This window comes from Notolepis coatsorum (assembly GCF_963971535.1).
Source record: "Notolepis coatsorum genome assembly, chromosome: 4".
In the NCBI taxonomy this organism is placed as follows: Eukaryota; Metazoa; Chordata; class Actinopteri; order Aulopiformes; family Paralepididae; genus Notolepis; species Notolepis coatsorum.
This window is the reverse complement of record NC_140168.1, coordinates 192299319-192324916: the sequence shown is the minus strand read 5'-3', so window position 1 is coordinate 192324916 and position 25598 is coordinate 192299319. Positions and strand designations below refer to the sequence as shown.

The 25598-nt window shown below is 42.4% G+C and overlaps 1 protein-coding gene across 1 annotated transcript in view; it reads left to right on the top strand.

Annotated features, from left to right (window-relative positions):
* The window catches only part of LOC311227003 (RELT-like protein 1), a 248700-nt gene extending 233078 nt beyond the window's left edge, over positions 1 to 15622 (top strand). The window contains exons 6-8 of the mRNA XM_084312497.1: positions 12362 to 12494; positions 13597 to 13663; positions 13767 to 15622. Coding sequence (XP_084168623.1) covers positions 12362 to 12494; positions 13597 to 13632 — 169 coding nt within the window. The 3' untranslated portion in view covers positions 13633 to 13663; positions 13767 to 15622. The remainder of the gene's footprint in view (positions 1 to 12361; positions 12495 to 13596; positions 13664 to 13766) is intronic.
* Positions 15623 to 25598: the final 9976 nt, after the last annotated feature.

Below are 25598 nucleotides of genomic sequence, written 5' to 3'. Positions count from 1 at the left end.
TTGCTACACCCTGAACAATAGATATAGGACGTTGAATGGGCCATAGTAATGTCAATTTAGCAATACAATTTAAAAAGTTATAGCCCTGCAAAGAAGGGGAACTTCTCCATATTAAATAGGGCTGGCAGAGGATGGTAAATTATGAATTTAAGCCTGGCGATCAAAGGGTTAAGAGGGGTTTGATTTAGATTAGATAATTTAGTTATTTTTAAATGTGTGATCTAAAGATAAACAAATGGTTTTAAAAGTGTTATATTTATCTTCTCTTATAGTACCAGAGAGAAGCTGAGGAGAATCGACCAGCAACAAAAGCTAAATTTGTTTAAAAAAAAAATTAAATTAAAAAAAATTATTATTATTATTATAATCTTTTTGGTATCGAAATGGTATCGAAGTATCGATACTTTTCAAGGTATCGTATCGAAGCCGAAATTCCAGTATTGTGACAACACTACTCTGATACAAACACAGCAATACTATGTTAATGGTTAGTTTTAACGTTAAGATAGAAAGTTAGGGTTTGAGGTCAGGCTGCTCAAGACTACCGAGACACACTTTTCTGCAACCCTAACCTTAACCACACTGTTACCTTAAACTAAACATAACCCTAACCTTAACCACACTGTTACCATAAACTAACCTTAACCCTAACATTAAGCACACTGTTACCTTAAACTAAGCATAACCCTAACCTTAACCACACTGTTACTTTAAACTAAACCATAACTTTAACCCGAACTTTCTTCATACTATCATCATAGTATTGCTGTGTTTGTATCAGGGTGGGCGTCTTGGTCTAGTGGTGAGTGCACTTGCCCCCCACCACAAGCATGGTTAGTTTGACTCCCGATAGGAATAATGTTGCGTTATTCTGATCAGGAGTCAAACTAACAATGTTAATAAGCCAATTATTATTTCCTGGGCTGATTCTAATTTTTTGGATGAGTAAAAAAAAAAAATTATTTCGATTTTGTTCGTTGATTACTGAAGCTTGGAAATATGATTTAAAGTTTCAAGTTTCTTTAACACTATGATCGCCGGGGACGAGTTAAGACGTCATTCCTAGCCATGCTCATTCTGCCAAAGACGCCGTAACTCGTCTTTGATGTCAATATTTCAAAAATCTGTGATCGAAATCATATTTCCCCTCCGGAGCCCTGAGATGTACTGGTGAGCTCCACTCAACTGTCTAACGGTTCAAGAGCGCCATCTGGTGGCCGATCGGCAGATCGGCCAAGAGGGAGGGGCGCGCCAAACAGGAAGTGCTCATCCATATGTGCTCCGGGCACTCGCGATCGGTAGCCGGACTCCATCTCAACACACTGGATGATCAATCGCTTGCCCTAACTCAATAAACAATGTTATTTGGACGTATATAGTATTATACAACCTGGAAATGGTTCATCAGGATCAACATCCCATAATCGAAAACGGTCTACTCCACGCTGATCGTCCAACGGCGCGAGGAACATACGGTAAGATTCAGCGTTATTTTCTAACGTATTCCATATAAACTGCTATGATGAACATATGACCCACTCTGGATGAATCATCTAACGCTGCCCACGGAATTATAAACGATCCCCCGCCCATCCGGTCATCATCAGATCATACGTAGATCATTCTAGAAGTACGTCCAGTTGAAATTTTTCATCTCGCGCCGATTGCTATCAAACTGTATTTCATCATCAATATAATGCATTTGGAGCTATAAATCAAGTTCTGGAGAAAGCTGCAGAAAACGATAAAAACATTCTTATACTTTAGACCATATTTTAGTATGAATATGTGAATGAAAAAGTTTAACGTTGCTACACCCTGAACAATACATATAGGACATTGAATGGGCCATAATAATGGCAATTTAGCAATAGAATTTAAAAAGTTATAGCCCTGCAAAGAAGGGGAACTTCTCCATAGACAAATAGAGCTGGCAAGGGATGGTAAATTATGAATTTAACCCATGGCGATCAAAGTGTTCAATAGTTGTCATACAGAAGTACAGAATACTTTTATACAAAATGCGTCTTACTGTTACGCTCCAGAGACTGTGCTAGACAAGATAAGTATGAAATAAAATAGTATAGCATGTAAAAATAGAAGTAAAAATAGAGGTCAGTGTTCAGTATAGACATATGTACAATGTTCGATGCGGAATAGAAGTAACTGAGTTACCATACAATATACAATATACTATGCAATGTACTAATATACAATACTATATAGTGCAAAGCAGAAATGGGATGAGGTACAATTTAGGTACAATTTACAGTAAGGTGTACGAGTTGTAGTGCAAATCCTTTACCAATAAATATAAAGTGTAAAGTGTGTTTACGTGATCTAAAGTGTGGAGAGTGGGTGCTGCAGTGTGTTGTTTGTTTAAAGTGAGTGTGTGGGTGTGTGTGCTGTGTGCATTTGATGGTTGTTGCATAGTGTTTATTGTTCGTTGAGCAATTTCCAATTACTACTATCACTGTCGACACGTACACCGCGCCGTTTAATCGACACATTATCACATCCCTAGTATGCGTGCGTACGTGTGTGTGTGTGTGTGCGTGCTTATGCATGTGATGCCCACAGGGAATGGGAGCATGTGGCACCCAGCTGAGACGACACAGAGAAGGGATGACTGATTTGCATTCATCAGTTCAGGGTCACCCAACCGGGTGATTAGATCGTCTCAGTGTGACTTGTCATGTTTTCTATGATATATATAGGCATATATACAGTATATTGCTGTGGTGGAAATAGCATATTCTGCTGACAAAATTAACTGAATACAAAAAATATATATATTCTGACCTAGAAAGTGAGATGTGAGAACTTCCTTGAAAGTATTTAATAACATAATTTCATTCGTTATTTTGGCAGCTGTGTCAGTGATGTTGAGTCCTTTTTTCCTTTAACCTTCCTAGCGCTAAATCGGCGTCGACGCTTGGGCGGGGTGTTGTTGTCATGGGACGTATTTTCCAAGTCTTTTTCCTGCAGCTATAGAAAGATTTATAGAATACTACAGGGTATCTGCGGGGGAAATTAAACATTCTTAAAAACGATTACATTCTTAATAATTCTCAATTTAAGGCCTTAAAAGGTATTAAGTCTTACATTTTATTTGCACAGGTATCAAATTTTTTTGGGGGGCAGCCCGGCTGTCGAGAGATTAAATATATGAAGTGTTTTTGTATTCAAGTCGTTGTTTTTTGTGGGGCTACCGGGAGATTGGTGCATCTGACAAGAGCTTGTATGTGTTTACTTTTGTATGGTTGTGAAATTGGTATTAGATCTTGCTCTAAGTGGTCTTAAAAAGGTCTTACAAAGTGACTTCACTCACCACTAGACTTCCACCACTTCGTTTTAACGTTAAGATAGAAACCCTAACCTTAACACTTTGATTGCCAGCCATTGTGCCCATTATTGTACACAGTCTGCCACAGTTAACACTTTGAGTGCCACGCCGGGTTTTCCTTTTTACCCCCTGAATGCCACCATCGGCGCCAATGTTAACGTTAATATCGCCTAATCTATGTTTAAAATTATGGCTATGTGTCTAATCTGCCCATAGCATTATCAAAGACTATTTTCCAGTCAGTGCTGTCGAGGCAGATTGGTTTTTTATCGCGTCATTTCCGTTTTAGAGCATTTAGAAAAGCAGCCGTTTTGAGATAAAAAAACAGCCCATTCTGGACCATTCTATGAAAATCGTCTTTTACTGGAATATTCCACAACGTTGATATTCGTCTGCCTTTTTATGAATCGTTTTCAAATAAACGCTAGATGATCAATATTATACGTGCACGCAAGCACATTCGGGCCACGCACGGATAATCGCCGCGTTGATTTCCTCTCTGACTTTTACAGTGAAACCGAAAGAGGACATTTCACAAAACAGCTTATAACTTCATCAAAATTAGTCTGATTATCCTAACACTGATAACATAGAGTCCTTACCTGACATCAGATGGTATCCAACTGGTATATTCCAATTCCTGATCACCATTCGAAAAAATCGATAAGTGTATAGATCCAACGCGATACAGTAGAACTCCATGATCAGCGGGGCTCAGATACTGTGGTAACCCCGGCTGGATCAGTGAACTGGAAAATGTGGAGTACCGGATTTTTTTCCCCATCCATTTTCATTGAGTCCATTCCAAAATCCCTTAAGTCATCTGAAAGACGCTAGGGGGCGCTTTTTTCCACATATGCTCTCCGGCGGAGCTCGTGTATACTCGGGTAGGCTCGCGTGATGCAATATGATTTCAGATCGCTAAAAAAAAATAATAAAAATAATTCTGAGAAATCTCGTGAGTGGCTTTCAACCACATAAAAATAAACCCGAGATATCTCATGTGTGGCAGTTAAAGTGTTAAAAGCCTATGGAGATGTTTACATTCTTTGCAGGGCTATAACTTTTTAAGTATTGCTATATTGACATTACTATGGCCCATTCAACATCGATTATCTATCGTTCAGGATGTGGGAACGTTATATTTTTTCATTCATACATTGTTGTGTTAATACCAGTGTTGGGCAAGTTACTTTTAAAAAGTAACTAGTTACAGTTACTAGTTACTTCTTCCAAAAAGTAACAAAATTACGTACTCAGTTACAAATTATAAAAGTAACTAGTTACTTCAGAAAGTAACTATTGCTTTACTTTCAAGATTTCTTTTTTTACATAAACAACATACACAAATCTAAACTATTTGAATGTTGCTGTGGGACGAAGTGAGACTAGCCTCCAATCAAATGCCATGTATGTAGATATTATAATTACTATGTTTATATAGTGGATCATACAAATACAAACACAATAGAGGTTTTGGAACTTTTGATATGTATTGCCCCTCAACAGGCCACAACTGGGCAACATTAAATGATGCTTGTTAAGCACTATACCAAAAATAAATAACAAATATATACTGATTGATTGAACATTTTAATTAACAGATTGCAGAATGGGTACAATACAGTACGGCTCAATACACACAATTGTTAAGGGGATGCAGACCAGAGAAAGACTTTCGTCTTGTTTACATCAGGGTCCCCCATTTTCAATTCATGACATTTATGATATACAGATATAATAATCTAATCTAATCATCTAAACTAATCTAATCATGACATTTAAGACATGCATGACATACAGATATACATATAAAATAAAAATTACATAAAAATACATATAAAAAACCAAATTCATGATATTTGGTAAACGTGATATACAAGTAAATACACCGGTGGAACTAATGATTGATAGTATTAAACTGGAGAGGGTATTTGAGAATACATTTCTGGGTGTGATAATAGACCACAAACTCAACTGGAAACCTCATATCAAAATTATGTCAGGACTAAATTGGCACGGAGTGTTGGTGTTCTATGCAAGATAAAACACATTCTAAACTAAAAAACACTGTATACACTGTACTGTACACTCTTCCTACCATATATGAGCTACTGTGCGGAGGTGTGGGGTAATACCTACAAAAGCACTCTACAGCCAATATGCACCATGCAAAAAAAAGCAATAAGAATAATCAACAATGTAGGATATTATGAACACACCAATAACTTATTTATAAAGCTACAAGCATTGAAATGTATGGACCTAGTGGATTACAAAACTGCCCTCATTGTATACAAAGCAAGATATAAACTAATCCCATGCAACATTCAAAAATGGTTCAGAGACAGGGAAGGAGAATATAACTTAAGAGGGAGAGGGAATCTTAAACAACCAATGGTAAACACCACGCTGAAAAGCATGTGCATATCGGTGTGTGGAGTGAAGTTGTGGAATAATTTACCCGAATACATCAAACAGAGTAAACATGTGGCACAATTTAAAAAGCAGCTAAAAAAATACATATTGGAAAAATACAGAAATGAGTATTGAGGATAAACAAAGTTATGTTATATTGTGTATGTAGTGCTGTACTATATTCACTGCTGTCAAGTGAATACATTTTTTTTTCTTGTAATCTTTTAATATAAGTAAAAGTATATTCTATATTGTAATACACAAAATTATGTTATATCTAGTAAAATTAATGGAAGAACAAATATAAATGTAAGGGGGTAGGGATCAATAAGCTTAGCTTCCCTCTACTCCTTTTTTTGGACATGTCTGCTAACCAAACGCATTGCTCTTGACCTTTTGTTTATAATTCCTTATTTTTTTCTTTTTTTGTTTTTCTTTTAATGTTTTTTTAATTTGTTGCTATGATTGTTTGGTTCGACGGAACAAGATATAGTGAGTTGTTTGGAGAAATATGGAGAATAACATGTCCAAAAATAAACGTTTTCATTAATTCATTCATTCATTCATTCATTCATTCATTCATTCATTCATTCATTCATTCATATATATATATCTCTGCACACCAGACTGTGCTATTAAACCAGGAAGTGCAGCACTATGTTGATAAGGCTATCAGCAGGAGAGCCACTACTGTATAGTGCCCTGCGCTGCAACACAACAAGAGTGAACAAAAAAACGCTCATGGACCCGCGGTCTCACGCTGACTGAGTCGCTCGTGTTGTTCCGTTGGATTCGTTTTGGATTATTTGGGCTCAAAACGTACACTACACGGACCCGCGGTCTCACGCTGACTGAGTCGCTCGTGTTGTGGCTGTGTCAGACTCTGGAGGCACCCGCTGATTGGCTTACCATGACATTTTACTCAACCTCGTCAGCATGTATGCGCTTGGCTCGCGCACTGCCCACTAAACAAGGAAGAACTATTGCCTCTCAGCGCAGAGATCTGTCTGATGAAAGAAACAGGTTCAATCATAGACAGTAACGCGCCGCATTTTTTTGCAGTAACGGTAACAGCGTTATTAAGATTGGAAGAGTAATTACTCGTTACTGAAAAAACTAACGCTGTTTGTAACGCCGTTACTTATAGCGCCGTTTTTCCCATCACTGGTTAATACCTTCGAGAATATAAGTATGTTTTTAATCTTTTCTGCTGTAATTCCAAAAACAGTAGTTATAGGCCCTGAAGCATATATAGATTATCATCATGCGTGGAGGAAAGGGGGGGGGGTTGTTTATAATTCCTTGATCGTCACTAACGGCTTTATGTAGGTTGGGTTGATATATTTATCAGACTGTTTGCAAACAAGGAAATGCACAATCGGGTTGAAAATAACGTTAGTGTTCTCTTACCGTGGGCCGATGAGACTAGCGGAGAAAGATCCCAATTATTCGACGCCGATCACCTAGATCCATTTCCGGTTTGTATGGCGCAATATACGCCGAAATCATATCGATTATTGCGTTATGGCAGCGATCCATATGTACTATAGTGTCTGTCAGGAGTCCCGCAGCGAGATGTGACTGCCGGAGGAATTTCCTCGACGCACCGATGACACTTCCGGTTTTTGAGTGTGTAACTCGCCTAACCATCCACCAGGCGGCGGTATTGAGCCGTTGCAGTCCCATCTAGGGTCCCGCTAGGGCACCGGGAGTTGGGTGGATGAATTATGATGAAATATTGATCTAAAAAACGCTGTACAGCAATGTTGGCGGTCAATGCATGGCGGGCAATAACGCTGGAAAGCGATTTTGGCGACCAATGTGTTAACCACACTGTTACCTTAAACTTGCCATAACCATAACCCTAACCTTAACCACACTTACCTTAAACTAACCATAACCATAACCATACTGTTACCTTAAACTAACCATAACCTTAATCCTAACCTTAACCACACTGTTCACTGTTACCTAAACTAACCATAACCTTAACCCTAACCACACTGTTACCTTAAACTAACCATAACCTTAATCCTAACCTTAACCACACTGTTCACTGTTACCTAAACTAACCATAACCTTAACCCTAACCACACTGTTACCTTAAACTAACCCTAACCCTAACCTTAACCACAATGTTCACTGTTACCTTAAACTAACCATAACCATAACCTTAACCACACTGTTACCTTAAACTAACCATAACCTTAACCCTAACCTTAACCCTAACCTTAACCACACTGTTCACTGTTACCTAAACTAACCATAACCTTAACCCTAACCACACTGTTACCTTAAACTAACCATAACCCTAACCATAACCTTAACCACACTGTTCACTGTTACCTTAAACTAACCATAACCATAACCATAACCACCAGTTCAGTGTCGCTATGTGTTTTTCTTTTTGCTAGTATGGTTGTGAAATTTTGCTCTAAGTGGTATTAAAAAGGTCTTAAAAAGTCTTAATGTAACTTGTTGAAACCGGCAGATACCCTGTTGTAACCGATTGCTCCTAGCTTCTCCTGTGGTTCATGCAGCTGTGGTCCCATGAACAAAGCCTTCTAATATAAATGTATGTGGATTTAGAATTTTCAGCAGCAATTAAAAAAAAATAAAAAAAAAAGTGAGAGGTCTAGTGATTTGACTATAAAGACATGCATGGTAGTGTTAGATCCTGATCAATCTGGCCAGTACCACGTCTTCGTCTGTTTGGCTCTCCATCCAATTCCTCTGCGTTGTGTCATTTTAATGGTCCTGACGTCTCAGATACTGGCTGATAAGATCCTTATCTCTCCCCGTTAGTACAATCCGCAAACCATAATAATTCTCCACCTCCGTAAGAATCCGACACTTCGACAACGTGAAATACCTTACAAGGAAAAGCGTGGTTTATTTGATAAACAGAAACCTCAGCTCAGATGTTAACAGATGTTATTGTCCTTGAAAAGTCTATTCTAATGATCTTTCGGTGTGTTCGTCTATCGTCCTTTTGTTATTCAGTCCAATAGTGTTCAGGCCTGGTCGTCAGCCTAACCCTCCTCGCGTTAGCCGAAGCTAATGATGATGTGGCATTCTTCCCCCCCCCCCCTCCTCTCTGTGATGAGAGGAGAGAGTATCTTGGTCTCTTCCCTCCTGTGGGATTCGTTTCTTTGGTCTCCCAGATTTCTAGTCTGCCCTACACCCGGAAACACCGTTCGACTTATAGATCTTCGCCGTAGCAACGACGGCCCGCCTTCTGGTTGTCATGCGACGTGCTGTCATAACCACTGCGTTAATAACCTTTCACACCATTAAACGTTTCATTCACTGTTGCATTAAAGAGGTCACCCCTCTCCCTCGCTCTGTACCGCTCCGTTATCTTTGTTCTTACAAGGAATGCAAAACAAAACACACCCTCGCTGGCAGTGTGCTTGTGAAACCCTGAACCACCGTTCTATCACCGTCTTCCATGCACATTTCGATCTCACCATTTTAGCTGTGGTCATCTCCCCCCAATCTATACATCACATACATTGAAAAAGCACCCCAAATCCTTCATTCCCCCCTTTGATTCTTAATCAACCTTCAGAATCAACAGACTACTTGGTTTTTCAATTAATTATACACAAAAATAGACTCATAACAATTAGGGCCCCACCGTCTGCTGTTTTCCTTTTTGTTTTCCATTACCCGCATCACACCCAAACCAGAAAGGATAAACAACGGTCATGGAGGAGAGAGAGAGAGAGAGACAGAGAAAAACACAGATTGCAACTTTTCAGACGACACACCTAAACCCTTCGGCCCCCCTATTAGGTACCCCACGTCCAAATCAGAGCGCTCCCTTCCCTCTTACAGTACACCTCCCATCTTGGGCCGGTCCCGTCTTCTAGGGCAAGGGCCCCTTTCAGTGACGGCTCCTTTCCTGAGCTGGTCCCCCTCCCAGGGCGCGGTCCCCTAGGCAAAAATGTCTCCCCTGGTCTGCTACTGCTCAGTGTCTCTGGCTGTCCTCTCCACATCTGCTCCTCCACCGCCGCCGTCTCCTCTCTCTCGTCGTGGATGATCTGTGTACCAGGCTGCGGTGCCTGGCCCCTGCGGCTTCCTCCTCCTCCAGTCTGTCTCCTGGTCGTCTCTACCGCTGTCGGTGTCTCCCCCCGCTGAAAGCAGAAACACAACACCGGCAGTCGTCTGTACATTCGACTTCCCTTGTTTTGCTATTAGTCTACCACCTTCTCCACACCTATTCGCCATCTTACAGGGCGGTTCCCTGTTTGTTGTCTTCCGGCGTGACACTTGCAACTAAACCGATTCCCACTTTTCGACGCTGGCTATCTTCATCCCAGTTTGACCCCCAGCGCGCGCCATTTCTTCTGGTGACGTGTCTTCAAGACTCTGCCTATTAGGTGTGAGAAAGCCCCACTAGAATTCAAACTCCCTCTTTATTCCATAATTAACCCATTCAAATAACTGCACCTCCTCTCTGTGCAATTATTATTTAATCCATTGTATGATTAAACTCTATTTAATTAACCTGTATATCTATATTATTATTATAATAGATCCACTCTCTGTGCTGCAGTAGATTCTCTAACTTGACTCACTCCCCCAATCCGCCACTAGATGGTAGTACAGACCTATATCTAAATATTCCCTTATGGGTAATGAAAACTCCCCAGCACTACCCCCCCTCCGCCACTAGGTGGCGACCTACTCCTCCTCTATGGTGTTTTAGTTGACGTGTCACTTCCTGGTTCTTATCTGTTGTTATCTCCTCGTGGTGCTCATGGCCATTTTGTCTCGGTACAAATGGCTACTCTCTCAAACAAACAGCCGCTGCCCTTCCTTCCAAGGCCTAAAAACACAGCTGTTTTTCCTCTCTTTCCTATCCATTATCAGGGGACGCTTTCTCAGACTAATACTCTTGCCTGATCGGACATAATACACACTGGTACAATCTCCTTTCGACTTTCCATCTGTTATGAAAACAGTCCCGCCATTAACAATTTTTCGATCTGGTTCAAGCGTTCCCCCCCCCTTTCCTCATCTCGCATTTACCCTCCTTAAACCAAAACTGTGCAGCCTGCCTCGTTTGCTTTCATTCTCTGTAGATAACACCCTCGATTTTCACCATGGCTCTCTGCTCATATTATTACAGCTGGCTTCTCTGTCGCTACTTATTTACGGATGCACTATCTGTTCGTTTTTATTTGGCTTAAAAGATCAAAACAACCGTGTGTGCACAGTGAACTCACATCTTTGATCGGAGCGCTGTTTCTCCTACAGCGCTGGTTCGCCTCCTGACCGCTCGACTCGCCGCTCTCTCCCAGGGCTGGCCGGCCTTGCTCGATCATGATTCTCCCGCACACGATGACTGTTGTCCACTGTCGTCCCATTATTGAAAAAGTCTTTTTCCGTTGTTCTTATCTCTCGGCAACCAACTGTTCCCGTTGTTTTTATCTCTTGCAAATCCGGCTGTCATCGGCAACCAACTGTTACCGTTGTTTTTATCTCTTGCAAATCCGGCTGTCATCGGCAACCAACTGTTAGATCCTGATCAATCTGGCCAGTACCACGTCTTCGTCTGTTTGGCTCTCCATCCAATTCCTCTGCGTTGTGTCATTTTAATGGTCCTGACGTCTCAGATACTGGCTGATAAGATCCTTATCTCTCCCCGTTAGTACAATCCGCAAACCATAATAATTCTCCACCTCCGTAAGAATCCGACACTTCGACAACGTGAAATACCTTACAAGGAAAAGCGTGGTTTATTTGATAAACAGAAACCTCAGCTCAGATGTTAACAGATGTTATTGTCCTTGAAAAGTCTATTCTAATGATCTTTCGGTGTGTTCGTCTATCGTCCTTTTGTTATTCAGTCCAATAGTGTTCAGGCCTGGTCGTCAGCCTAACCCTCCTCGCGTTAGCCGAAGCTAATGATGATGTGGCATTCTTCCCCCCCCCCTCTTCTCTGTGATGAGAGGAGAGAGTATCTTGGTCTCTTCCCTCCTGTGGGATTCGTTTCTTTGGTCTCCCAGATTTCTAGTCTGCCCTACACCCGGAAACACCGTTCGACTTATAGATCTTCGCCGTAGCAACGACGGCCCGCCTTCTGGTTGTCATGCGACGTGCTGTCATGACAACTGCGTTAATAACCTTTCACACCATTAAACGTTTCATTCACTGTTGCATTAAAGAGGTCACCCCTCTCCCTCGCTCTGTACCGCTCCGTTATCTTTGTTCTTACAAGGAATGCAAAACAAAACACCCTCGCTGGCAGTGTGCTTGTGAAACCCTGAACCACCGTTCTATCACCGTCTTCCATGCACATTTCGATCTCACCATTTTAGCTGTGGTCATCTCCCCCCAATCTATACATCACATACATTGAAAAAGCACCCCAAATCCTTCAGTAGGCAGGGACTACAGATGGAAACTAGCTAATTAGCAAAAAATCTGGCACATTTACATTGATATGGAAGATGTTCATTAATGTGCACTGTCCCTGGGTACAAAAATAAATAACCAAACTTAAACTTGAATGAACCCACTCCCTGATCTTGGCCTGTAAAAGGTTTGACTGAAACCCGGCATCGACGGCACTCTCTGTTCCTCCAGGTTCCGTGTGACCAAGTGTGAAAAGCCGGCCAGGGAGAGGCGGACCTTGCTGAGCACGGGCTCCAATGGCAGTGTACCCACCTCCCCGACAGAGCCGGAGCCTAAGAGCAGGACAACCTCAGAGAGCCAGCAGGTCAGTTTGCATTTTGTCATTTAACTGACACTTTTATGGGGGCGACAGTGGCTCAGGAGGTAGAGCGGTCGTCTGGTAGTCGGAAGGTTGCCGGTTTGATTCCCACTCCTCCCGGGCAGCGTGTCAATGTGTCATTGAGCGAGACACTCGAACCCTAACTGCTCCCGATGAGCAGGTTGGCACCTTGCATGGCTGCCTCCGCCGTGAATGTGTGCGTGAATGGGTGAATATGAGGAAGAAAAATTTTAAAGCGTTTTGGATAAAAGCTATACATAAAATGCACCATTTATTTTACCATTTATCCAAAGCGACTTCTGTTCAGCAGGAAGGGTACAACTCTGGCAGCTGAAACAGTGTTGAGACTTTGGTGCTACAGTCTTGAGTGCATAGTAGTAAAGACAATAGTAGGTAATAATAGGCAAGGAAGATTATTTAATGGAAAAGAGCATGATAGTAAACAACAGTACAAAGTAGGAAGGTTAGTTCTCGAAGGCAGCGTGACGTGTCGATCCAAACAGAATTGAGATTTTATATTCCTATTTCGTTCAGTCGATATTTGGGAAGAAACTCACTTCCGGAAGCTTGAATGAAGACTCTGACATGTCGTGATGTCATGTCTTATGTCAAACTTAAAGGAACACACCAACATTATGGAAAATTCTCTCTCTGTGCGTTCAGTAGAAAGCTATCCGGCTGCAAGCTAGCCTAGCTTAGCACAAATTAATGTAAGTGGATACTGACCACTAGCCTAGCTAAGAACTCTGCGAGAGGTGTTTTTGGCCAACAGCTAGGCTAACTGGTCCCTATCCGCTTCCATTAATTAGTGCTAAGCTAGGCTAGCTTGCAGCCGGATAGCTTTCTACTTAACGCACATAGAGGAAATTGGTATCTTCTTGTCCGACTCTGAAGAAGACGGTACATGCATTTCCCATTATATTGCTGTGTTCTTTAAATTAATTTGGATGTATAGCAAGTGGGTCACTTCACCGGTCACCGTCTCTGGTCACTAGATTCCATATTAAGAACGTTTTAGAATCCATCCATCAAATCTTTCTCTTTTGAATCAAGAAGATGATTTTCCTTTTGTTCCTTCCCCCGTCAGGAGCAGCCAGACGACAACTCCGGGGACGGGAAGTGACACGCGTCCAGGGGAAGTGACACGCGTCCAGGTAAAGTGTCTCGTGTTAGTTTCTGTTAGCAGCTCGCCAGTGTACGCCGGCGCCGTTCTTAGCTATCAGCTTGTTTAGCTAACGGACGCGTTTTTCCCCACAGGACGGAGCACGGCTTCTCGAAGGGACATGAGAGGAACAACAATTGGACACTTAAAAAAATATATAAACATAAGAACAAAGGGACGTTATTGACACTAGAGGGACAGACGTCGGGCAGTGTTAATCCAGGGGTCGGTCCCTCCCTACAACCACGCCCCTCCCCTTCAGTGAACAGACGTGGTGACGATGCCGTCTGCGAAGATGATGATGATGGCAGGGAGAGTGAAAAGCAGAGGGTCCCTCCCTTTAGCGCCTCTGTTAACACCATGCTGGGCCCTTATATTTTCCATATGGACAGGAGATGTGCCTGTGTGTGTGTGTGCGTGTGTGTGTGTCTGAGCGGCAGGTGTGTGAAAGAGCCTCTTGTGTGCCATCAGTCGGTTAACTTGTCGAGTGCGTCGGCGGCGACCAAACAAAAAGCACTCCCTTTCCAAACACACTCCTCTATCCCTTCCAAACAACAGACACTCGGGCGCAGGACAGTCTGTGCTCACAGGTCGTTCCCTCGGTCGACCGCGCGTTCCCTCGAGAGGAGGGAGAAGGGAACAGTCACTGTGATCACGGTCCAGGTGGGTGGGGGTGGGGAAACCAGGAAGTGGGAGCAGAAAAAAGCGGCAGAAAAAGACAGTTCTTGTGACGTGTCCCTGCGCTGACATTCAGCCATCTTGTGCGTCTTGTGAGTCCACAATGTTTTACAGTGCCTACCACCCCAAATTGTCTGACTGAGACTGACCTTTCAACCCATCTCTCTCACCGCTAAGCGTTAGGTAATTGTCGGTAATCAACTGTTTTCTTTTTCAACTGCAGTCCCAACTTCTCATGAAGAAGAAACACAGCATTGTGGGTAGAGCGAGGGTGGGACTTTCTGAATCTCTCGTAACTGCCCCTGATGATGTGATTAACAAATCGCGGTCTTATTTTTATGTTATGTTGCTCTCTCTTCATTTGTTCATGCTCTCTGTAAAGGCCATGCATGTGTGTCTTATTTATGCCATGAATAGCAATGGCTGATAGACCCCCATTTAGAGAAGTTCTCTCCAGCCTTCATGGCCACTATCAACACTCTTGGTATAACTTTAACCTTTTTATAACTCTCCAAATGGACTAATTACTAATTCTCATCTCGTGATACTGAGCGAAGACTGGATGACTTATTAATTTCTTTTATTTTTTCGCCCATATACTTGTTCAAAGATGACCTGGAAAGGACTGGATTGGTCAAAGTAGTTAGAAGACGATCTAGAAGGGACTGGATTGGTCAAAGTACAGTTAGGAGTTTGACTAGGTCTACCAGAGGACCAGCCAAAGATAAAATATTTGTTTCTACCATTCATTCCCCTCACGGTATTTCTGCCATGATGGTAGTGACCAAAATACCATGATATTACCATCTGTATCATTGTTAAAATTGGATTATACCATTGTATTATTTTTATTAAGTACAAAACTGGTACAACGTCAATGCATAACCTTTACCATGGTAAATTATTTAGTCAATGCATGGTACCATGATAAAACTGAAATTACCATCATACTTTTTTGAAAGGCTTCCTTTTAGATTCAGGATTTAGATCTGGGGTTTGTAACACCGGGAAATGTAATAACTTTTTTCCTTTTAGAAGGACTTTAAAATGTAATAACACCGGGAAATGTAATAACTTTTCAAGATGGAATAGATTTTTCCTTTAGAAGGACTTTACAATGTAATAAAAGCTGATAATGTAATAACTTACTGGATAATGTAATAAATATATGTAATTGATAATGTAACAACTTTCCCTGCATAATGTAGTAACTTATAATAAAAAAAAAAAAGTTATACCTTTTATAATAAACCCTTTTCCCGGTGTTATTCAATTTTGAAGTCATTCTGTAAAGGATCCCTGTATATGAAAGTGGCTGGCAACTTACTGCTGGTAAAATCACTGTTTATTTCTCGTTTTGCATAGTATTACATTCCTCTTCTATAAACAATCAAAGTCCCACCGTAAGAGCTATGGCCTCATACGGGTCCATTAAACCTTTTTGATTTGCGTATTTCCTTCAAGCTAAGTTGAACTGAACTGTCAAAACTGTCAAAAGCGCAAACGGAAACACGGTTGCCTCGCAACACGGCGACGCGGTTTTCAAAATAAAGGTCACATATACACATACCGTAGTAGGCTTCTATCAATTCTTATAATAAAAGTCCTGGCTAGTCATGAACATTAATTGACATAAATCTCTATAAACCGCCCCAACACATTGATCACTTTAGGCATGATACACTGAAACCAGTAACATCACAAAATATGAAGCAGGTAATTACCCATACAAATAATAAACCTTTCATGGGGTTATTTACACATTCTAAAGGGAAAAGTTACTACATTTCCTGGTGTTACAGGGTTCGTAGTAGCTATTGTTTCAGCTGAGAGACCATGATCAGACTTTACACACCAATACCGCTTTTGCCTCGGCTCAGTACGGCTCAGTACGGCCTCCTCATGCAACTTGTTAAGTTCAGAAGTAAGGAAGCTAGAAACTAATGCCTGTCTACATTGTCTTATTATAATCTGAGGCATTCTTAGGGGGTGAAAGACTGAAAATCTACCGGATCGAGCTAAATCAAGCTATCTACCTATTATAGTTTACTTAAACTTTGATTTATTGTATGTTACCATTAGGTCCTGTCTTCACGTATTTTTATTTTTTAGATGCTGTCTTCCTAACTTAGATGTTTGTTGATCACAGGAATCAAGAGCACATATTTACTAAATGACTAATTATCCCTAATGGATTATGTGTATGTTTACTGAGAAGGCCTAGTCATTTAATTAATTGTGCACTTCAGTTCCAAGATAGTGTGTGTGTGTGTGTGTGTGTGTGTGTGTGTGTGTGTGTGTGTGTGTGTGTGTGTGTGTGTGTGTGTGTGTGTGTGTGTGTGTGTGTGTGTGTGTGTGTGTGTGTGTGTGTGTGTGTGTGTGTGTGTGGGGGGGGGGGGGCTAATTCTGAGGAGCAGACAATGGATGTTGTCTTTCATCAGCATCGTGAATCATAATATTTAGCAGTAGCTATGTATGAAAAGTTGTTTTTCATGTTGAAAAACATGTTGTTTTTTTAATCACCAGATGTGTTCATTCATATAAAAAACCCATAAAGATGTGGCCTTGCTTTAAACCTTTTGTCTCTCTGTCTGTGTGTGTGTGTGTGTGTGTGTGTGTGTGTGTGTGTGTGTGTGTTTTTTTATTTTATTACGCTGATGTGATCATGTGAGCCACACACTGAAACTAAATGCTTCTGTTGTGGTAGAAACCTTTGATGGAAACCTCATTTATTTATTTTATTTCTTTATAATACGCTTAAATGCCAAATTGTTGCCCAAATGAGTATAAAGATTATAAAGTAATCACAGGGTATTTGTTCGGTTATTAGAGGCAGTGTTTGATATTCAATTGCCAGATAATTTTCTTAAGTCATTCCTTTTATATATTATATTGTCATAATGGTCTTTTGGAAAAACCAAAACTTTGCAGTCTCGAGGAACCAAACAGAGCAGAGACGCCCTGAGCTGTAGTCCAAAGCATCCAATACCCTTTCTAATCTCCTTATTGATCTGAACACATCAAGACCGCGTCGAGACAATTACGTTCAGACAATAAGCTCACGGTTTACATTAGCTTTAGATCAACGGGGTGAGTCGAAAACACAAACACCTTCAATAAAGATGCACTGTGTCGAGAATCATCTTCTCTATATCTATATCATCGCCCTACAGACGTGTTTTTTTGTTGTTGTGGATTTCATTTATTTTCTGTCTTAATTCTTTTTTTCTCTATTAAATCACATGTGCCTTTGCTGTTGTTCATGTTTTGTCATCAGTTTCTTGTGTATTTTCCAAAAAAAATGTAAACCCCCAAAAAAGAAAAGAAATAAAGAAATGTTTTGTTTAATGTTAATAATGAACAAATGACAAACTAAAGAGTTAAAAGAATTATACGGACCCCAATAAAACAACAACACCTGACCTTTGTATACAAATGAACTATCTGAGGATACGTGCTATGTTTTAATAAACACTTTGTAAAAGATATTTGGATATTAAATGTATTAAAACACTGTTTCAATCGTGTCTCTCCTCGTTTAAGCCATACAGTGCATCCATCCTCGTGATTCTATTCTCTCTCATTTCCTAGTGTCCTCTACACATTCCCCCTCCCTCTTCTTTCGTTTGTATGGTAATGAAACAGTGATTTATCATATTCATCTTGAATAGGTTGTCTGACGACCTCCGGTTCCCTCTCCTCCTACCTTCCTGTTATTTTCAGATAGCGAGATGAGAGAGAGAGAGCTGTGTTGTTCAGACTGTAATACCAGGGATTAACAACTCTGATTTTGCACTTGACCTTTTACACAAATGTCATCAGGTACCTCCTCCCACACCCACCATAAACACACACACACACTCGAGTTCCTGACCTTTCATGGAGACGGTGACCCACTACAAGAACACAGATAATAAATCCATTATTCACATTCAATATAATCATTATCGCAAGATGGGCATTAATTGATTTATTCGGTTCGGTGCCGTTCGAGCAGCGGTTTGTTTGCGGGGACGTCAAACGTGGTTAAACGAGGCTCGCGCGCGGTGTGTGAGTGACAGGCTGCAGTCCATGATGTTGCGTCCTTGCGTGTCATTTTGACAGCGCCGGAGGGAGGCTCTTGTTTTAAGGTGTAGGCGGGGAGGAGGCTACATCACCCCCCCGTGCCTCGCGGCTCGATATAGACCACTACACGTCCGCGTTACATGGAGCTCGTGAGGGAGAGAGGGGGAGGGGGAAAGCGAGTGATTGAAAACTTTATTAACCCATTCTCTGCCAGAGCTTATTCTCATCCTTGTAGCCTCTCTGCCAGCGCTATTTGTCTATGGAGATGTTCACCTTCTTTGCAGGGCTATAACTTTTAAAATTGTATTGCTAAATTGACATTACTATGGCCCATTCAACATCAATTATCTATCGTTCAGGATGTAGGAACATTTTACTTTTTCATTCACACATTCATACTAAAATACCGTCCAGAGTATAAATATGTTTTTATCGTTTTCTGCTGTATTTCATAGAACGTGAGATATAGCCATAAATGCATATATTAGATGATCAAATGCAGTTTGATACCGATCAACGTTATATTAAAAATTTCACATGTACATGATCCTAAACGTCATGACTGGTCATCTGCTGCTGGTGACCGGGGGGGGGGGGGGGGTCGTTTATAATGCAATGGCCGACGTTAAATTATTCATGTAGTATGGGTGATATATAGATCAGAGCAGTTTGTATGGTTAATAATAATCAAAAACGCTAAAACTCACGGCAGCTTCCTCGTAGCGATGGGGGATGAGCAAAAAGATTGCTATTATGGGATGTTGATCTAGGTGATCCAGTTCCGGTTTGTATAATACTAATATACGTCCAATCATATTGTTTATTGAGTTATGGCAACGGATCGATATGCACAGTGTCTGGATAGAGTCCCGCGAGCGATAGCCAGTGGCCGGACGGAATAGCGGACGGACTAAGCACTTCCGGCCACTTCCGGTTTTGGCAACTCGCCGATCGGCCACCAGGTGGCGGTATTGAAGCGTTGGAGAGTTGAGCGGAGATCTACAGCACCAGTCAAGATTCCGTGGGTGAAATGTGAATACCATGACAGAAATTTGAAATATTGATCACAAAGACGCTGTAAGACGTCATTGGCAGATTACGCATGGCGAGGAATGACGTGGTAACACGTCATTGGCGAGAAAAGAGTTAACAGATTGCAGAAACACAACTGCTACGAGGATGCAGACCAGAAAAATACTTTTGTCTTGTTTACATCAGAGTCCTCCATTTTCAATTCATCAGGACATTTATATGACATACAAGACATACAAAACAGTACTAAAAAAAAAAAGATAAGATAAGAAAAATACATACATCCGAAGGGCACGGAACTGTACATTGTGGGGGGGGGGGGGGGGGGGCTTTGGACATTTACCGTTTCTAATTGCAGCCACCCGTAGGTGCTCTTTGAGAGCAGTTTTGAAGGAGGGTAGGGATTCACATTATTTTACGGCTGTGCGTGGGGATACAATTAATTAATGTTGATTAGAGCCTTGCCGTAAGTGGTTGTAGCTACCGTCAAGGCTCTAATCAACCTTCATTCATGGCGGTCAGGTGGCGTAGCGGAGATTGTGCTCGTCACCAATGCAAGAGGCTGCGGTCTCGACTCCCGGAGAGTCAGCATTGCCTTGGCTTGGGCTGATCGCTATACTAACTCGTTTGGCTGAGTTAGGGGGAGGGAAGCCGTGGGTGGGTCCTGGGCGTTGTGGACAGCGACCCCTACAGTTCGGTCGGGGCGCCTGAACAGCGAGGGTAGGATCTGGAGAGAGGTAGTGCGACCTTCCACACGTTACACTCTCCCAGTGAGAATCTGCGCTGCCAGGCTGGCTGCCGGCTGGCTGCACATGTGTCGGAGGAAAGCATGTGACAGTCTCCGGCCTCTCGGACCAACAGTAGGGGGGGGGGGGGTGCGCAACAACCAGGAAGGGGGTTGGGAATTGGCATAACGACTAACAGTGGGATGGGAGAAAAATCGGAAAAAGGAGGGGGGAAAAAAGATTAAAAAAACAAACAAAAAAACTTCATTCATGCGCAGTTGCGCACCCCCCCCCTCCCTCTCTCCTATGAGCTCAAAATACCGGAAGTGTTGCGTTGGTCGATGCCCCGGCTGCGGAAAGATTTTGCCCAACCCACTTTCAGTTCCGCGTTCGGGATCCGTGATCTGATTGGCCACTGACGTTTCTCTCAGCGCCAATCGTGTTACGCCTAGATCACTGGTTAAGCTTGGCGACTCTTTCGAAGTCGCTCTCTTTCGAAGTTGGTTAAGGTTAGAGTTTGTCTTTAGAGCAGGGCGATAGACCACCAGCCCTGATTCCAAACTCTAACCTTAACCAAACAGTATATTGATGTGATGTCGGACTTGGATAATGCTAGCTAACGTTAGCTAGCTAGCAGGCTGTTAGAGGCAGAACTAGGCGTAACGCGATTGGCGCTGAGAGAAACGTCAGTGGCCAATCAGATCGCGGATCCCGAACGCGGAACTGGAAGTGGGTTGGGCAAAATCTTTACGCGTCCCGGCTGCGTGTAGCCTTTTTACAACGCTTCCGGGTTTCCGTTTTTTGCTCTGATTGGCCGCTGACCTACGCTAGTACACCCCCCGCGCTATGAGCGTAGCAGGAGGACGGACGCTGAAATCGAACAGCTGTTACCTAACAATGCCCGATGCAAAATGGTTCTCTCCTCTTTGTATACCTTTGTCCTCACAAGTATTCTGCCAGGGAACTTATGGACACGACAATAGTAATAAGTAATAACATTCTGCAATGTTAAATAACGTTTATCCATTCAACTAGCGGTACTAGGTAGCTAGCCTAGCCGCAATGCTATGGTCTATCCCATTGCCGTTAGCATGTAAGCTAACAACATGCTAACTACTACTATTGTTGTGTCCATAAGTACTCGCGGAAACAGCTGTTCGATTTCAGCGTCCGTCCTCCTGCTACGCTCATAGCGAGGGGGCCGTACTAGCGTAGGTCAGCGGCCAATCAGAGCGCAAAACGGGAACCCGGAAACGCGGATGCGTTGTAAAAAGGCTACACGCGTCCCGGCTGCGTGATTTTTTTTTCGTAGCCGCAGTTTGTGAAGACACTCTCTGATTGGCTAGCCTGCATACAGCGAAGACTAGGGATGCCCCCCGGACCCCGGTTCTAAACGGGAACCGGTACTGAATTAGAAAAAAACTGAGTATTAATAAGCTCCGACGTTATCGGTACTGCTATCGATACTCGAGATTTTTTTTTTTTTTTTTTTTTTCAAGGAATTTAAACATTGCGAACTATCTCTCCTCTCTCTGTCTCTGCACGAGAAGCGAGCCACAGCAAGCCATTACACACACTTGTCGCGAGCCGCTCACACTCACACATACACTCCGGAGCTGTAGAGAGCATCTTGACTGGAAACATCACTGCCTGGTATGGAAACAGCACGGCACAGGACAAGAAGGCCCTACAGAGAGTAGTGCGCTCAGCCGAGCGTACCACGGGTATTGCACTACCTCCCCTGCAGGTTCTATACAACAAGAGGTGCAAATCCAGAGCCTGCAGAATAATGAAAGACCCCCACCACCCCAATAACAGCCTGTTCCAGCTGCTGAGGTCAGGCAGACGCCTGCGAACCCCAGCTACTAGGACAGAGAGGCTTCGGCTCAGCTTCTTCCCCCAGGCCATCAGAGCCTTAATAATAATAATAATGACTTGGATTTATATAGCGCTCTTCACTGACCCAGAGCGCTTCACAGAGTCCATTATTCGTTCATACACAGTCATACCGGTGGTGGTAAGCTACAATTGCAGCCAGAGCTGCCCTGAGGCAGACTCACGGAAGCGTGGCGAATAATCAACGCCTACGGCCCCTCCGACCACCACCAACATTCATTCACATGCATACACATTCATACGAGGCAAGTAGGTTAAGTGTCTTGCCCAAGGACACAACGGCAGTGGGATGGACATGGGCTTGAGCGGGATTCGAACCACCAACCCTTGGATCATTGGACAACCCGCTCTAGTCGCTCTACCCCTGAGCCACGCCGCCCCACAACAATGAACAATGAACACTGAGTGCCACAGAACACTGAACTCTTCACACACAAGCACACATGAGCACACACACGACACGCACGCTGTGCACGCTCACACACTAGCAGCCACTTTAACATGAGCAGGCACACACTCATGCCGCACACGCCCACACTTATGGCCAAAAAGGAAAGGTCACTTTAAAAATAGTATAACAACAGTAACAGTGTATTGCACTACCAAAGGACCTAGCATGTCCTATATGCTCTGTAAATAACTATGTACAGATACCGAGATGTCCCACCATGTTACCTGTTACCTGTTTATTGCACAATGTTGTTTTTTTATTGGATTCTATTATATGTTGTACCACTGTATTGCACATCGTTGCGGGCAAGACCACCCGCATTTCATTGTATACTTGTATGCCGTGACAAATAAAACTCTTGTCTTGACTTGACACGGGTAGGGAGGTGCCTGTCCGTGGCTAGCTACGTTAGCTACGGAGCTAATAGAGTGTGCCATCCAGCAACACTGAAACTGACTAACGTTAACCGTTATGCCGAGTTCATACTACACTACACGTATGAACTCGACATAGCGTTAACGTTACTCCGTTTCCATGAAGTGTTTAATTAGCAGCAATCTGTTGTTGAAAATTTTACGTTAACGTGGCTAGCTACGTTAGCTACGGAGCTAATAGAGTGTACCATCCACCAACACTGAAACTGACTAATGTTAACGTTATGCCGACTCGCCGAGTTCATACTACACTACACTTATGAACTCGACATAGCGTTAACGTTACTCCGTTTCCATGAAGTGTTTAATTAGCAGCAATCTGTTCCGTTGTTGAACATTTTACGTTAAGGTAGGTATCCGACGCACTTCCGGCGTGGACAGGAAAACGTCATGAAATCGTTGTAGTAATTTTGTAGTCTTATTAACTAAAATATTTTAACAAAATAAAAAGCAGCAGCACTATTGCATAACTGAGTCATGTTTGCTATGTATTTCTTTCTTTAGGGGAGTAGGACATTTGTTTCACAGTTTTAGCATGATGTTTTATAGATGGCCAGGTTAAACACAGGTTTTTGTTTTTTAAGAGGGGGGGTTTGATTTGATTGAAGTTTATTTCAAATATGCAACACAACAAACAAATATCAAGTACAGATATAGCCTTAAGCCGTTCAAATAATAAATTGTAAAAAAAAATTATATTTAAATAATAATCTAAAAGAACCGATAAGAGTATCGATAAAGTACCGAACCGTTAAGCAGTATCGATAAGAGTAGTAGTATCGATAAAATCCTAACGATACCCATCCCTAGCGAAGACCCTCTCTGATTCGTTTAGCTCCGAGGGGCTCTGGGATAGAAATGTCCGCCTTGTACATATATATTCTCTGCTTCGAAGTGGTTATGCTTTGGCCCTCTTTAGAGTTTGGAATCAGGGCTGGTGGTCCATCGCCCTGCTCTAAAGATAAACTCTAAGCATAACCCACTTCGAAAGAGGGCCAAATCATAACCACTTCGAAGCAGAGAATATATATGTACAAGGCGGAAGAGCCCTTCGGAGCTAAACCAATCAGAGAGGGTCTTCGCTGTACTCGGGCTAGCCAATCAGAGCATCTTCGCAAACTACGGCTACGAAAAAAGATTGCGCACGCGTCCCGGCTGCGTCTATATTAATCCCAGCCAGGGACGTGCACAGGACTTTAGAGGGGCAGGTGCTCAAAGGCTGAAAAGGGCACTATACCTGTGTGTTTTAACCGAGCGAGCGTAGCGCACAAGCCCGGTTTTTAAAGGCCCTTTTCAGGCAGGGGGGCCCCCTTTTTATGCTTTTTGGGGGGTTTTGGTGATCAAATATTGAATATTGAACTATAATAATCAGTGCAGGGGCTCATTTATCCTTGAAAGACACTTTTATCACTGACTTAAAAGGCCCATAGATCTCCATAAATGTTCAGGGGGGAGGGAATAAGTACTTACCCTACAGACCCCAAGAAGTGCTGTATATTCTGTATTGTTTAATATAAATGCATTTTTTATTCCAATCCCGACTTGTATTTGAGATTCCCAAATCCCATCGGACTTGACTTCTTCGTGTCCCTCAGTGAGTATAATACCAGCATTCAACTGTATGCGCCACAGCGGTTTCTATCATCACCATCATCCCTACCCACATTCAAAACCGCTCTTAAAGAGCACCTACGGGAGGCTGCAATTCGAAACTGGCCACCGTAAATGCCCAAAACCCCCACCACCTCCTAATAGACAGTCTCCTCCCCACCGCATGTATATATTCCCTCCCCGCCGTATGTATATCTCTCTCCCACCCACCCACCCCCTCCTAATGTACAGTCCCCTCCCCATCATATGTATATACTCTGTCAGGATCTAGGGGTAACAGTACTGTATATTTGAATACCGTTTATGTCACAAATGTATCAGTACTAAATACCTATATGTCCCTATGCCATAAATGTCATGTATGTTGTGTATGTCATAAATGTCTATATGAATTGAAAATGGGGGACCCTGATGGAAACAAGACAAACGTCTTTCTCAGGTCTGCATCCCCTTAACAATTGTGTGTATTGAGCCGTACTGTATTGTACCCATTCTGCAATCTGTTAAATAAAGTTTTCATTCATTCACCACCCACGCTATGCATAAAATATATAGGTCCGCGGAGAGGCACGCTGAGGAGGCCGTGCAAACATTTTACCTAATATTTTGATTCTATCCTGACATTTTTCAGTTGGAAGGGCAGTCTATATGCATAAAGATTTTTTTTTTATTTTTTTTTTATTTTTCAGAAAGGGCACTTTTTTATGAGGCTCAAAAAGACAGGTGCTCAAGCACCCCTTGTGCTCTATGTGTGCACGTGTGACGTGCCTGATCCCAGCCGAAGAGTGCGTCGCGTTTATCTGATTGGCCATGACGCCCATGTGACCGCGGCAGCGCGAGAGAGCGGCAGTGCGGAAATAGGCTGCATCCTCCACGTCAAGAAAGACAGACAGGCATTCTCTGCGACAAACCCTAACCTTAACCAACTCCGAAATAATGCCTAACCTTAACCCTAACCTTAACCAACTCCGAAAGAATGCCTAACCTTAACCCTAACCTTAACTTAACCCTAACCTTAACCAACTCCGAAATAAT